Source organism: Morus notabilis, unplaced genomic scaffold (assembly GCF_000414095.1).
Source record: "Morus notabilis unplaced genomic scaffold, ASM41409v2 Scaffold399, whole genome shotgun sequence".
Lineage (NCBI taxonomy): Eukaryota > Viridiplantae > Streptophyta > Magnoliopsida > Rosales > Moraceae > Morus > Morus notabilis.
The window spans coordinates 133141-147111 of record NW_010366583.1 but is presented as its reverse complement, the minus strand read 5'-3'; the positions used below and the strand labels follow the sequence as shown (position 1 = coordinate 147111).

The 13971-nt window shown below is 36.1% G+C and overlaps 2 protein-coding genes across 2 annotated transcripts; both read left to right on the top strand.

Moving 5' to 3' along the window:
* The first annotated feature begins 2181 nt into the window (after positions 1–2181).
* On the top strand, positions 2182–5473 carry LOC21396136 (probable protein phosphatase 2C 75). The gene is made up of 4 exons (XM_010110769.2): positions 2182–2798; positions 2906–3292; positions 3945–4050; positions 4745–5473. The coding sequence occupies exons 1-4, from the start codon at positions 2445–2447 to the stop codon at positions 5092–5094; spliced, it is 1197 nt and encodes a 398-aa protein (XP_010109071.1). The 5' UTR covers positions 2182–2444; the 3' UTR covers positions 5095–5473.
* Positions 5474–9822: 4349 nt separating this feature from the next.
* Positions 9823–12361, top strand: LOC21396135 (probable protein phosphatase 2C 75). Its single transcript, XM_024173917.1, has 4 exons — positions 9823–10261; positions 10760–11151; positions 11252–11357; positions 11979–12361. The coding sequence occupies exons 1-4, from the start codon at positions 9823–9825 to the stop codon at positions 12359–12361; spliced, it is 1320 nt and encodes a 439-aa protein (XP_024029685.1).
* Positions 12362–13971: the final 1610 nt, after the last annotated feature.

The following is a 13971-nucleotide window of genomic DNA, read 5'->3' as shown; positions in this document are numbered from 1 at the left end:
GGAAAGAGTTTGAAGAGAGACAAATGGTGTCGTAGTCAATTCAAACGTATAGGCTTGGTTGATTTGAATCCTTTTATGCATGCATGGGTAAATAAAAAACACTAACCTTATAGCACATTCAGATCTTTTGAAACAAATACATTTTCACCAACCAGAAAAGCAAATAATAATAATAATAATAATAATAATAATAATAATAATAATAATAAAAAAACTGTATAGCACATTCCAATTGAGCAACCATAAGAGTTCACATCAAAAGTATCAAAAAGGGAATGGTGCTTAGCGTGGACTTGCTTTCACCATAGCTTCCATGAAAGTATCAATTTATCACTAACAAGAAAAAGAAAACACAAATAATCACATGGACTTGATCCCAAAACAAGTATTTCCAGAACATTTAAGTGCATCCTATATAAGGTACCCATTATATAATTCCCGGTGTCATTATTCTTCTTTTGAGTTTACGAATCTCATTCTTAATCTATTCACAAATTATCAAAAAAAACTTGTTATTAACCTATTGACTAATTTTAACCGTCAACAAGTCTGTAGGCAAATCATTAGCTAGTGACCACTTGTTGATTGACTTTCAAATTAAAAGCCTGCCAATAAGATCACAAAAAAAAAAAAAAAAAAAAAAAAAAAAAAAAAAAAAAAAAACTTTAGATGATTAAGAATGTTATGCAATAGGGAGATTTAAGTTAAGGGGTATTGGACTAGAATTTAATTTCTTGATTCGATTCCATTTTGTAAATGGTTAATTCCTCATATAAGATTCTTACTGTAAGTTTTGGCCTACGAGGTCATGGACTCGTTAGGTTGGAACTTATATTTTTCTTTTAAGTAATTTATGATCGATAACAACGAAGAAAAAGTTTCGGGTAATTAATTTTCAGGCTGTCATGCTCGCATGGCATATCCAATACCTTTTAATCATGCCATATTCATCGAAACTTTTTAGTTGTCATATATTCTCATCATATGACAATGTCCAACAACTTTTGGTCATACGTACGTACCTGAGCTTATCAAAACTTAACTGCCGAATTAGTGTTTATTATATATTAAAAAAAATATTTAAGATTTTTTTGTCCCTCAAGAAACAGAAAATAAATTTGCTATTGTACCTTCTTTATGACACTAATTTATTTCATAAAACAGTTAATAATTAAAAAAAATAAAAAAAACGCCCCTCAAAATCTTGGCTAAAATTTAAAAATTGTGATTTACTGATGAGCTATGAGCGACAGAAAAAGACGGCCATCCGATACTGCATGTGAATTGCGGGCAGGAAAAAAATTTCACCAACAATTTACAAACCATGTGCTAGAATTAGAGCGGATACATGTTGTGAGCTAGTTAGGTGACGACGTGGATATTTAGGAGTTGTTTGGTTGGAGAATTCGTACTCCGATTCGAATCATGGTTTGTGATTCGTTATAATATTTTTTCTCATAAAAAATACACGTAAATTGAAAATGGTTCTAATCTCATTATTCTAATCTATGAACTAAACGTCTCCTAATTTTTATATATTTAATACTATAATAAATTATAAATTATAATTTAAATTATATCACGAATCTTTCTACTAAACACGAGGTGATGTTTGGTAGAAGGATTCGTTCTCTGATTCAAATCATGATTCGTGATTCGTTATAATATTTTCTCTTAAAAAAATATACGTAAATAAAAAATAATTTAAATCACGTAATTTGAATCCTCCAACTAAACATCTCAATTTTAATAGACACCTGTGACGCTAGCCTTATCATATCTCCTTTTTACTTCTCAGACAACTACCTAACGTGTCAACGTTGGACAAAACAAGTCCTCCTTTCGGCGCTGGTGCCTCCACAGTTTGCCACGTATCTACCTCCTTGCACTTACAGGAAGACAGACAGCAAAGAAAAGTTAAAAAGAAAAGAAAAGGCAAAAAAGAATTTCGGTGTGAAATTTAAAATTGCCACTTGAAAACGTAGTTTAAGGTGGGCCACGATGTCTCTGGTTAGTTCTTTAATTTCTTGGTTTGCCACGCTGGCAATCTCCAATTGGACCACACGTATAGTTCTGGCTCGTCGGGCCTGGGCTAGGCGAAGCGGTCGACACATGTCCCTCGTGTCGTGTTGTAAATATAAACCCAGCGAAGGAGAGACGAGAAATTGATGGGGAGAGAGGAAGTCATCGGATGACGCTTAACGGGAATGGATCGTCATTTTGGACACGTGGCGTTAGAGAAGCGAATAGTGGTCGGTGGTGGTCAGTTCGGGCAGCTCGGTTAATTGCCCGTTGGAGTTTTGGCTTTTAACGTTGAGACTAATCTCACGAGAAAATGGAGGAGACAAAATTAAACTAACAACCGGAATTTCTGCATCGACGGAGATAATGACCGTCGGCGGCAATAAAAATCGTCCGGAAGATGAAGCAATCGGAGGATTTCAATGACGGAGTACTGCCGGAGAATGCTGAACGACGATGAGTACGATTCGCCGGAGAAGTGCCGAGAGCGTAGGCGCCGGAGAATTGAGATGAGGCGAGTGGCTGCGCTGTCGGCGGAGCAGGAAACGAAGCGGCTCCGCGCGGAGGAGGCGAGCACTTCATCATCCGCGCCCGATGAGGTGGCTGAACAGTTGGAAGCGGCAAGGGAGCCGGTTTTCGGTATAATGTCTGTGGCGGGGCGGTCGCGCTACATGGAGGACGCCGTGTCTGTATGGACTTCGCTATGTTTGCCTGAGATTTGCCGGCGCCGTCCGGTTCACTTCTTCGCCGTGTATGATGGTCATGGAGGCCCTCACGTATATACAATAATTATAGTCTCATTTTGAAAATTAATTTTAATAAATTATATATATATTTTTGAAATCATGACTTGTGATTTGTGAATGAATTTGTGAAAGCGCAGGTGGCGGAGCTTTGTAGGGAGAGGATGCACGTGATCGTGGAGGAGGAATTGGTGCGATTGAGTTGCACGCGCGGGGTGGATGCGAGCGGGGAAGTGAGCGGGGGTTCGAAGGAGGAAGATGAGGATGTGGTGGAAGAGGAAGAAGGGCTGTGGAGGAGGGCCATGGAGAGGAGCTTCCAGAGGATGGACGAGGCCGCGATGAACACGTGCGCGTGTGGGAGCGCGGGTTACCAGTGCGGCTGCCAGCCCATGGAGGTGGCGCTCGGTGGCTCCACCGCCGTGGTGGTGGTTCTCACGCCCGATCACATTGTGGTCGCCAACTGCGGTGACTCACGCGCCGTCCTCAGTCGCAGTGGCCGAGCTGTTCCTCTTTCCCACGATCACAAGGTTCGTTCGTTACTGTTAGTCTGGTACTGTTATATTCCTTGCTTATAACGATAAACCGGTAAATGGGCCTTGATTAGCTAGTCTGATTACTTTTGGGCCTGCATTTTGCAAGAATTGAGTAGTGGGCTTTCAATTGCTGAAGGTTTCTAGATTCTGATTCTTTTTCTTTTGTCGGAAGGATTCTATTCTTCAGATTATTCATGCCTGGTTTTTGATAACATCACTCTTATATCTGCTATTGAAAACTGAAAAGGGACCTTTACATGTCTGCATGGCCAACTTTGTAATAGTTACGTAGTTACATGCAACGCTATATCTAGAATTTGGGTAAGTTGGCATATATAAAACAATAATTTGCTATAGAGATTGGTCATGACTATCTTTTTTTATTTTTTTTATTTTTGTAAATCAAAAGATTTATAATGTTATTCATATGATCAACAATCAGCTAGGTTATGGCATAATAGAATAATTTGCTTTATATAGAGGTTGGTCATGATCCTATCTTCTTCTCTTTATTTGGTTTTTTTTTTATTTTTTTTTTATTTTTTTTTATTTCTCACGTTTATGAAGCTGAAGCCGAGTATCGATCTGTTTCGCAATAATTTTAACAAAAATGTTGTTTGATAAATATTCTTAACTTGGCTTGCAGCCAGATAGATCAGATGAACTTGAAAGGATTGAAGCTGCTGGAGGACGGGTTATTTTTTTGAACGGAGCTCGGGTCGAAGGCATTCTCGCAATGTCTAGAGCTATAGGTGAGTATGCGGATTTTATTCTTTTGAAAATGAGGATTAGGAATGTAATACCAGATAAATTGTTGAGTTGTGATTAGTACTGATAATTGGTTTATTTACATCAGAACGGGCATCAATGGAAAGGATTGTTTTCAGCATGAATGTATATGCTTCAGCACGACATTATAGAATACTTGTGTTGTCACGCAGATTCACAGAATAGATTTCACTGTTGGGCCTGTTGGGTGGGCTTACAAATCGGGAGGTGTATCCATGCATGTTGAACATTGTCTCGGTTTTTGATACTGCTGAATGATATTAACCTTTCTTACATTTTCCACTCAACAAGAGTATGACTTCTCTGGATCTGTTTAAATTCAATACTTAGTTCTGCCAGGGATTATTTTAAGCTGTGTATTGTATACTACTTGTCACTTGGGGGTCTATAAATCTCAGGAATATCCAATTCCTTCGGCAGTTCCTTTTTGACATGTTTGTCATGTTCCTTTGACTTCTTCAAGTGCCATCTTCTTATGCATATAAATTTCATGCCTAGAAATGTCAAGTTAATTAGACTAATATTATTACTTACAGAGACATAAATTTGTGTGTTTTTTTTTTTTTTTTTTTTTTTTAATTACTACATATCAAACTACTTGTGATGATGCATGTGAGTTTGTGTTTCGCTGATGATTATATTGTGTTTCTTTTACAGGGGACAAGTATCTAAAACCAATTGTTATATCCGATCCAGAGATAACGTTCAGTAAAAGAGAACCGGAGGATGAGTGCTTGATTATTGCGAGTGATGGCTTGTGGGATGTTCTGTCAAGTGAGTTAGCCTGCGACGTAGCAAGGGAGTGTCTTGGAGAAGGAAGTACTTCTGCCACTTCTGCTATAGATCCCAGTACTATTGGTGGGCCCCCTCAGGTGGAAGAGGAAAGATCTGGTGCATTGTATCCATCTCGCAGTACCCTGGCAGCTGCGCTGCTCACTCGCCTTGCTTTGGGAAGGAAGAGCTCTGATAATGTCAGCGTTATCGTTGTTGATTTGAAGCGGAGCTGACTAGCTATGTGGATATGATAGTGTAGCTCATGAAGGTAAAACTCAATGTTGATAGCTCTTCTGTAAAGTTCTGTACATGTCGCACGGCCAAAACAAGGCAAACACCCCAAAGGAAAGAAAAAGATGGACAAAGAATATTTCAAGAAAGCACATATCGGTAGGCATGTTGGATTGGAGTTTCTGCCTTTAGATGAAAAGCATCTTGTTTGACCTGGTTAACCTTGTATGCTAGGATTAGTTTAGAGCCTGTGGTGAATGGTGATCAGTTTGTCTGTCATTTTTTTTTTTTTTTTTTTACCATAAAGCGTGGGGGGTGATTTAGGCCTCAACATTGGAATTCAATAAAGATGTACCGTCGGACTTAATAATCCGAGATAACGTACTTTGAGTTTCTGGCTGGTTATAGCATTGCAAAATAGGATTTTTACTTACTAGTCCTCTGCGTTCTCCACATCAGTACCGTTAAATTGGATGCGGTTTGGACCGTTTGGTTCATTTGGGTATGAAAATAGTGGTAAAATTAGTGACTGCTTGGTGAAGCTAGGATAAAATTTCAGTGGCGGCATAAAGCATATATTTTTTAAATATAAAAAATACTACCATAGTATTTCTCAATAACTATAAAATATATTATAATTGTCATCGTCGAGTTTTCATATTTTGAAAGCGTTGCATAATAACTTCATTATAAATATGATCAACAGTTTCTTTTTCAATGTATACAACCAAACTGTCATTCATCCATTGATCTTCTATTCGATTGCGTAGTCGATTCTTCACAATATTCATAGCAGAAAATACCCTCTCAACAGTAGCAATAGCAACATGTAAAATCAGTGTTAAAGTTAACAACTGATAAACCAATAGATATATCAAATTTTTTCTTGTCTCGACCATTTTTTTGTGCAAGATCACTAATGCCTGTTAATTCTATGAACTCCTTACTTAAAAGCATATCAATGATATAAGTTTCAAGTTGATTATCAAGTGTCATGAGTTCTACCGTAGAAAAATCATCTTCATAATACTCAGCAAGTTGAATCAACCTTTTCTTATCAAAAGAAGAAAATAAATCAATGGGAGACAAACACACCATACAAAGAAGCAATTTAGTATTTATCTCATTGAAACGATCATTTAACTCTTGAAGTTGCATATCAATGATTGAATAAAATAGCTCCACAAGAAAATGATGCAAATTGGTAATTTCTTGAGCTTTACGTCTTGATCTACCTCGAGGTATAAAAATATCATCCATGTTGGAAATTCTAATGTTGTTTTTTTCACAAAATAAAGAGACTTGATAAAAAAGAGAATCCCATCCACTCTCCCTCATCATCTGGAATTGTTGTTTGCACACTTTTACCAAGCTCATAGCATTCAAAATATCCTTATCCTTTCTCTGTAATGCTACTGATAATTCATTTGTCACTCCTTATATGTTTCTCATCAAATGTAGACTAAATATGAAATCAAACGATTGCATGAATTCCAATATATGGTTTGCTTCACATCTTTATTCAGAATTTGATCCATCATCAACAATTATCTCAAGAACTTAAGTTATAGATGAGAACATGATAATCAAACTAATTAAAGTACCATAATGTCAACCCCAACGGGTGTCTCCAAAACGTTTGAGAGAAGTATGTTGATTTAGACCACGTCCGCTTGAAATCTCGCCATTTTAAAGTGCTTCAGCAATTGTTGTACCTTGTTTATCTTGAAGAATATCACAACGTTTAGCTGAGGATCCAACAACGTTCACCACGCTAGCAATTGAACTAAAGAGTGATGCAATTTGAATGTGCTTTTTTGCCATAGCTACAAGAGCTAATTGAAGTTGATGAGCAAAACAATGAATGTAAATTAATGCACGTGGGTTCTCTTTCAGAATAAGTGCTTTAAGACCGTTGAACTCACCTTGCATATTACTTGCTCCATCATAACCTTGTCCCCGTAGTCTTGATATGCTTAATCTGTATCTTGAAAATAATTTATCAATTGCAGACTTAAGTGAGAGAGCTGTGGTACTAGCAACATGTTCAATACCTATAAAACGTTCAATTATTTGCCCTTTTTTAATCCACATAACGCAACACAACAGCCATTTGCTCCTTTGTTGAGATGTCACGAGATTCATCAACAAGAATAGAAGATAGAGCATCTCTAATATCTTTAATAATAATATTGACAGTTTCAACTACAATAGTATTTACGATGTCTTTTTGAATATCAGGTGATGTTAATTTCATATTTTCAGGAGCATTCTTCAATGTAACACCTCTAACTTCATCATTGTGAGAAGCTAGAAATTACAAAAGCTCTAGAAAGTTACCTTGATTGCTTGAGTCGTCATATTCATCATGACCATGAAATGCGAGCCTTGTCGTAAAAGAAATCATACACAATCCATTGATGCATTCAAACGATTTCAATATTCTTTTTGAGCTTGTTTTTGATTGCTTGGAAATAATTGTTTCAATATGTTGCTTCTGGTTTATCAAGGCTTCACAATTCCTCCAAGCTTGGTTGTGTATGCTACTCGGGCCTCCAACATGAGTTTAAAATTTTTCTTTCTTTTTCCAATTTGAAAAGCTTTCACTAACGTCACTACCCGAAATAATTAGTTTGAAAAGATAACAACACAAACAAAATGCCGCATCTTGTGTTATGCTATATTCCAACCAATTAGGATATTCTTCAAACCAAACAGGGTTATATTTTCTTAATACTTGCCCACATTTACTTAAAGAAAAATCATGTCTTCGAGGCTGACAAGGACCCCTTTGCATATACGCTCTTCGAACTTGATCTCGAACATTAGAATTGTAATCCAAAATTAGAGTTCTTAACCCCGAATTTGTTGGAAGATCTATCAAATAATTGATTTCCACACTACATGATTTAATACTGTCATCATTTTTTCTTTCTGAAAATGGAGGCTCTAATTTTCTTTTGAAATATTTATTTCTCCATTACTATTTCAAAAGAATATTTAAGAAACTACAAGAAAGTAAAAAAATAAAGATAAGCACTCAAAATCTTTAATTAATCATAGGAAATAGAAACTAAATTAATTTATTATAAAAAAATAAAATTCTAGGTTATAATTTATAAAGTAAACAAACTATTACCACAAGTATGAATCTACAAAGCTTGTACTGTAAACATAGTAAAGGACAAAAGACACATATCTACAAAGCTTTTATGAGCTACAGACAAAATCTCAAATGTCCATGGATCTTTATAAAAAAATAAAAAAAGAGAGAAAATTCTTGAACTTTTCGGTAAAGGAAGTGGGCACAAAGCACAAAATAAATAAGAGAAGAGAAGACAAACCTAAGTAGTAGTGGGCGTGGTGGGCCAACAGCAGTCCTCTAGTCCTCAAGCAGACATTGCTTGTTGGGAGAAGACGAGAAGAAGAGCAAAGTGGAGAGAGAAAAGACAAATATGAAGTTTTTAATTCAGCTTGTGTGGGGGCAAAATAAAAAAAAATAAAAGTAATATTTTTTAAAAATTATATTAAAAAAAATTTTACATAACTTCCGTGGGGCACGTGCCCCCACTTGCCTCCGCCGCTGACTGCTTACTGGCTGCAGGTTTGGTAAGTAGAGAAGGCCAGCATGCATGGTGTTGACTAGGCTAGATTTGGTGTACAATAAAGAGATTAATAGTATTTAATTAATTACTGTTTTAATGTCTCTAGCTAGGATTTTTATAGTGTGCATATGTTGCAATTGAATCACCGATTTCTTTCATTTTGTTCTGCTTAATATTTCACATAATCCACTGGAAGCGTGTAATACAGTATAATTGTTTACATGGCAGTTTGCCCAATGGTACTAGAATGTTCCCCTCAAAATCAATGTTGATTCATACAGATAATAAGTACATAGCGTGATATTATATGAGATTTACAGGGATTAGCGGTGTAAAGCTACTCACACAAGAGTATGAATTTGAATTTTTACTCTTTACTTAGTTAAAAATAATCAAAAGTGAATGATAAAAATCTAAATCCATGTACGTTTAACAATTTTTCACGAGAAAAAATATATTACACTCAGTTATATATGCCATCGTTTTCAGGCACAAAGTCTGTTTGAAAAGGAAATTGGTCCCCTTTTGAGTCTCGTATAGGCCTCTAAAGTAGGATATTTGGAAAACAAAATATGGTTCCGATATGAAAATGATCGGTAGGTTGTACCTATTTTGTATTGTTTTCTCCAGTAGCCTTGGTGTACTACAAATACAGGGAACCCTTGCGTGGCCATGAGTCTTATTTATTGAATTTGGGATGATAAAAATTTGGACTCAAAACTTTAATATAAAAAAGGGTGTGAAACTACCACTAAATTGTAGGGAATTATTGTATTATGGCTTTCTACCTTATAAGCAAAATCACCGTAGCAGTGGCAATATAGCGGATTTATACGGCTTAATCACGTCCACGTGTAATGGCTTATGGGTGAGTTTAACTGTTAAGTTCATGCATAGCTTTCCCGTGGCGCTTTTCTTCTTCCACGAGTCACAGTAACGACATCTCCAACTTCACGTTTTATAACTTCCTCACCCTAGGAGATAATATACATATATATATATATATATATATATATATGCAAACTCTTCAATTCCTTCATCTGGTACTCACTGCCACAAACTTCCACTTCTTGCATATAGTAACGTATAGCATTCATTTCTCTGTCCATCTTAATTTCTTGCAAAATGGCACGACAACGACGAGCAGAACTACTCCTCTGCAGGGCCACCAACGCTCGGAAATATTCAAGGGGCGACTGCCCTGAGAGATGCCGGGAGCGCCGCCACCGGAGGATTCAGATGAGACGGTTGACGCCTTGCTCGTCTGGTCATAATGAGACGCCCATGTCTGATAAATATATTTCGCTTCACAATCGAAAGCGGCCACAGTTTATGGAGGCGGAGGAGGAGGAAGAAGGGGAGGAAGAAGAGGAAAATACTAATGATAAGCCGGTGGAGGAGCTGTCGCCGCCTCCGCGGCTTCAAAACCCAATGCCGGTTTCTAGTACGATTGCGATGAGGGAGTTTGCAGGGCGAATGGACGGCAAATTGTGCGTGAAGGAAGACTTTTGTCGACTGGAATTCGTTGGTGGCGAGCCCTTGCATTTCTTTGCCGTCTATGATGGTGATGTAAGGATTTCTATCATAAATCTCGTCATTTTTATTTTAGTTTAGAATAAAAATTTCGAATTTAGAGAGCTAAAAGTATATTAAAGACAATTATATATGGAATTACCCTTTTGTTATTATGATTATTTTTTTGACTTGGAAGGTGAGTTAGGTGTGGATTTATCATTTATGCTAGATTATACGAAAACAAAACAATTTACTCCCCTTTGAAACAGTCTTATCTTCGCTCTTTCTCTTGAGTCTAGGTTACTCTACAAACTTGTTCTTATCTAATTCAAAAAATATTGATTCGATTGCTTCTAAAGAAAATAGAGAAATCTTGGTAGTACTGGTGCATGCTATAGTTTTCTAGTTGAGGAAGTGTGACGCGTTTGTCTTATTATCAATATCAGTTACAAGTGGTAGAGAAAGATAAAAGAATGCAGTTAAAAATTCAAATTCATATTTTAACGTGCAATATGTAATGAATATATTTCAACAAACATGTATTGAACAAATCATGATGTGCAGGCGTCAGGTCTTTACAAAGAACTGATGCACCACTTCATAGCTGAGGAGCTGACGCGCGTCGACAGACACAGCTCGTTGTCATCGCGAAGCCGGCGGTGGCTGGAGGATCACCTGCGGACGGCTCTACGGAGGAGCTTCGAGAGGATGGATCAAGTGGTTGCGGGACCCTGCAGGTGCATAGAGAACGGGTATCCCTGCGCATGCAATCCCATCTGCAGGCTGGCTTTTGAAAGGTCCGCCGCTACGGTGGCTGTATTGACGGCGGAGCTTATAGTGGTCGCTCACTGCGGTGTCTCGAGCGCCGTCCTCTGCCGTGGTGGAATTCCCATCCCTCTCTCCCATGATCATCATAAGGTCTTCAGTCGTCGCTATGTCGTAAGTTGATATATTTCCTTTGGTTTTTGGTGTTAGAAAATCTGACGGTAAATATTGTTATATATAATTGGATGTAAAATTTCATCTCTTTCTTTCGCAGTCTCGAAGAAAATCTGAGCCAGAAAGGATTTGTGGAGTTAGTGAGCGGATAATTCCTTATTGCAATGGGGTACGAAAGTATGGAATTCTTGACATGTCCCGTCTAGGTAATCTTTTAATTTCCCTATGTATGTCATAAGAGTATATATACATATATATGTGTGTGTGTGTGTGGTGTGTAATCCGTAATATGCTTTGGAATAAAATAATAATCATATAATCCATAATAATGATTTCATTCCAAAAGAAAAAAGTACATATTTGGTGAACTTTAGCAAGCTAGTAAATAATTGTGTATGAGTCATGATCTTGGAATGAAATAATAATCATATAATCCCTACACAATTATGTGTCATACACAAAGAAAAAGGTACATATTTGGTGAACCACGACAAAGACTTGGAGAATTTTTTTTGCTTATCCAAACAGATAGAAAAAAAAAGGATGAAAATTATGTGTTTCACTATATAATCGTTAGAATGTAAAATAGATGGTTGGCTCACCGTTCTAAACTGCTTAAGATTTTAGGATAATCAATAGTTAGCTAGTAATCTAACATGGTATCAAAGGCAAACCAGTGGTTTATTCAGCCTTGGCTGAAAGGTTTCTTTTATTTATTTATTTTTTTGGAAGAAATGAATCAATTAGTACCTAATAAGTCATGATCTTGGAAAAAATCATGCTTCGAAATTGCTTTGATATACAAATCTTGAATCTGTCGGAAACAGGCAACCGCGTTGTAAGATCATCGGCCGTAGCATCCCAACCAGAGATTTCCATAACAGAAAGAAGAGTAGAAGATGAGTGCTTGATTCTTGCCAGTTATGGGATTTGGGAAGTCATATCTAACAACACAGCTTGCCATATAGCTACTACATGTCTTAGAGATGAGAACAGTACTAATAGTTCGAATGTGCCTCTTGGAGAGTTCAACAACAAATTTAGGCATGACCAAATCTTATTAGATGAGGAGGTATTTTCGTCTAAGAGCAGTAATATTGATGCAGCTGCATTACTCTGTCGCCTCGCGCTTGGTCGTGGAAGCAGTGACAATATGAGTGCTATAGTTGTTGATTTTAAGAGGCACTTACCGCTGGAAAGGCAAAACTAGAAGCTATATATGATCTCTTATTTGACTTCAATACTTCATCCTATTTACTTGCCTAATTTGAACGTTGTTTTATCATGTGGATTAGGTAATATTCTCGACCTTTGACTAGTGTGTATTTTTTTTTTAATTTTTTTTTTATAATTCTTTGACTATAGTGTATTGTTCACTTAATTGATCAAGATATATATACAATTTAGGGATGGTAATATTTCTCACGGGATGGAGAACGGGGGTAGGAATGGGAGATATACTGGTAGGAATGGGAGATATTTATCGGGGATGGAGATGGTGATGGAGATAGGAAAAAAATCTAGTTCCTGATTGATGGCTGGATGGGAACGGGAGATGTATTCCTCACCCCACCTCCGTCCCCATATTAATGTGCAAAAATGCAATAAAAATTAAAGGGGTTGTTCTTTTGTTTAAAAAAATTCAAAAAAAGACAACTCGAGTTTCAACTTTATTCAAGTTCATGTTCTTTTAAGTTCTAACTTTATTAAATTTTATTCAAGTTACAACTTCAACTCAAGTTATAACTCAAATTCAACTCAAAAATTACACTTAAGTTACACTCAAAAGAACAACCTCAAAGTTACTAGGAATAAACAAGAAAAGATAATTTACATTAATATTTTGATGGTTTCAAACTTTTTTCGCTTATATGTTAGTTATTCCTTTTGTATTCATTTTGTATTATGTTAAGAATTTAGTTTTTATCAAGTAATCTTTAATTTTAGTCTAAATTTATAATGAATTTCTACTCTATTTTTATTTTAAGATGTTATAATTTTAAAATGCATAATCCTATATGATGGGAAATTGAGTGGGTATGGAGAAGGCTCCTTCAATGGAGAATTCCCGACTCTGACCTCACTCCTCTTTAAGCGCGAATGGAGACGGAGATAGGGATAATTTAACATAGCACAGATATGGAGATGAGAAATCATCCTCCGCCCCACCCCGTTCTATTACCATCCCTAATACAATCAAGAATTTTTACCCTATCAAAGCGAATGATCGGAATTTCACTTCCTGATCTGTTAGTATTTCAGTTGCTCATAAGAATGCAATCAATCCCACCTTTTTTTTTATTGATAAAACTTTTTGTTTTATTAAAAATTAAGAGACCAACAATCTCGATGGATAGTCATTATATCTGTCCCACATGGAAGGGAGAATAATAAACTTTTTTAACACGTTTATATAAGAGCACTTCCAACTTTAGTTAATTTGTCAATATTGTTATTTTATTAACTTATTGTATGAAAATATATATTCTTCTTTTTCATCAATGACTAATTATATAGTGATTATTTATAGATAAGATTGTTTGTGGGCAACATTAGATAATTGGAGAAATTATAATCATTATAATCATCTTTGTATTCTATTCTAAATACCCTTCCCAAGATTCTCTGAACAAATTATAACAAGTTTAATTGATCAATATGTATAGATTTAACAGTTGCATGTGCTCTCTAATATGTTGTAAAGACTCTATTTCAAATATTAGATTTTATTCTATCCTTATATATAGAATCCTATGTAACCGAGCGGCTTTATACATATTGAACTCTGTAAATTAAATTTTAAACTAATGAAATTAACTT

What these genes read in the sequence shown, in the direction of transcription:
- LOC21396135 (XM_024173917.1), top strand. Translation starts at nt 9,823, where the DNA reads ATGGCACGACAACGACGAGCAGAACTACTCCTCTGCAGGGCCACCAAC. An exon ending in TTTCTTTGCCGTCTATGATG is followed by an intron (nt 10,262 to 10,759) that starts GTGATGTAAGGA and finishes ACATGTATTGAA; the next exon opens with CAAATCATGATGTGCAGGCG. An exon ending in TCTTGACATGTCCCGTCTAG is followed by an intron (nt 11,358 to 11,978) that starts GTAATCTTTTAA and finishes TGTCGGAAACAG; the next exon opens with GCAACCGCGTTGTAAGATCA.
- LOC21396136 (XM_010110769.2), top strand. Translation starts at nt 2,445, where the DNA reads ATGACGGAGTACTGCCGGAGAATGCTGAACGACGATGAGTACGATTCG. An exon ending in CTCTTTCCCACGATCACAAG is followed by an intron (nt 3,293 to 3,944) that starts GTTCGTTCGTTA and finishes CTTGGCTTGCAG; the next exon opens with CCAGATAGATCAGATGAACT. An exon ending in CGCAATGTCTAGAGCTATAG is followed by an intron (nt 4,051 to 4,744) that starts GTGAGTATGCGG and finishes TTTCTTTTACAG; the next exon opens with GGGACAAGTATCTAAAACCA.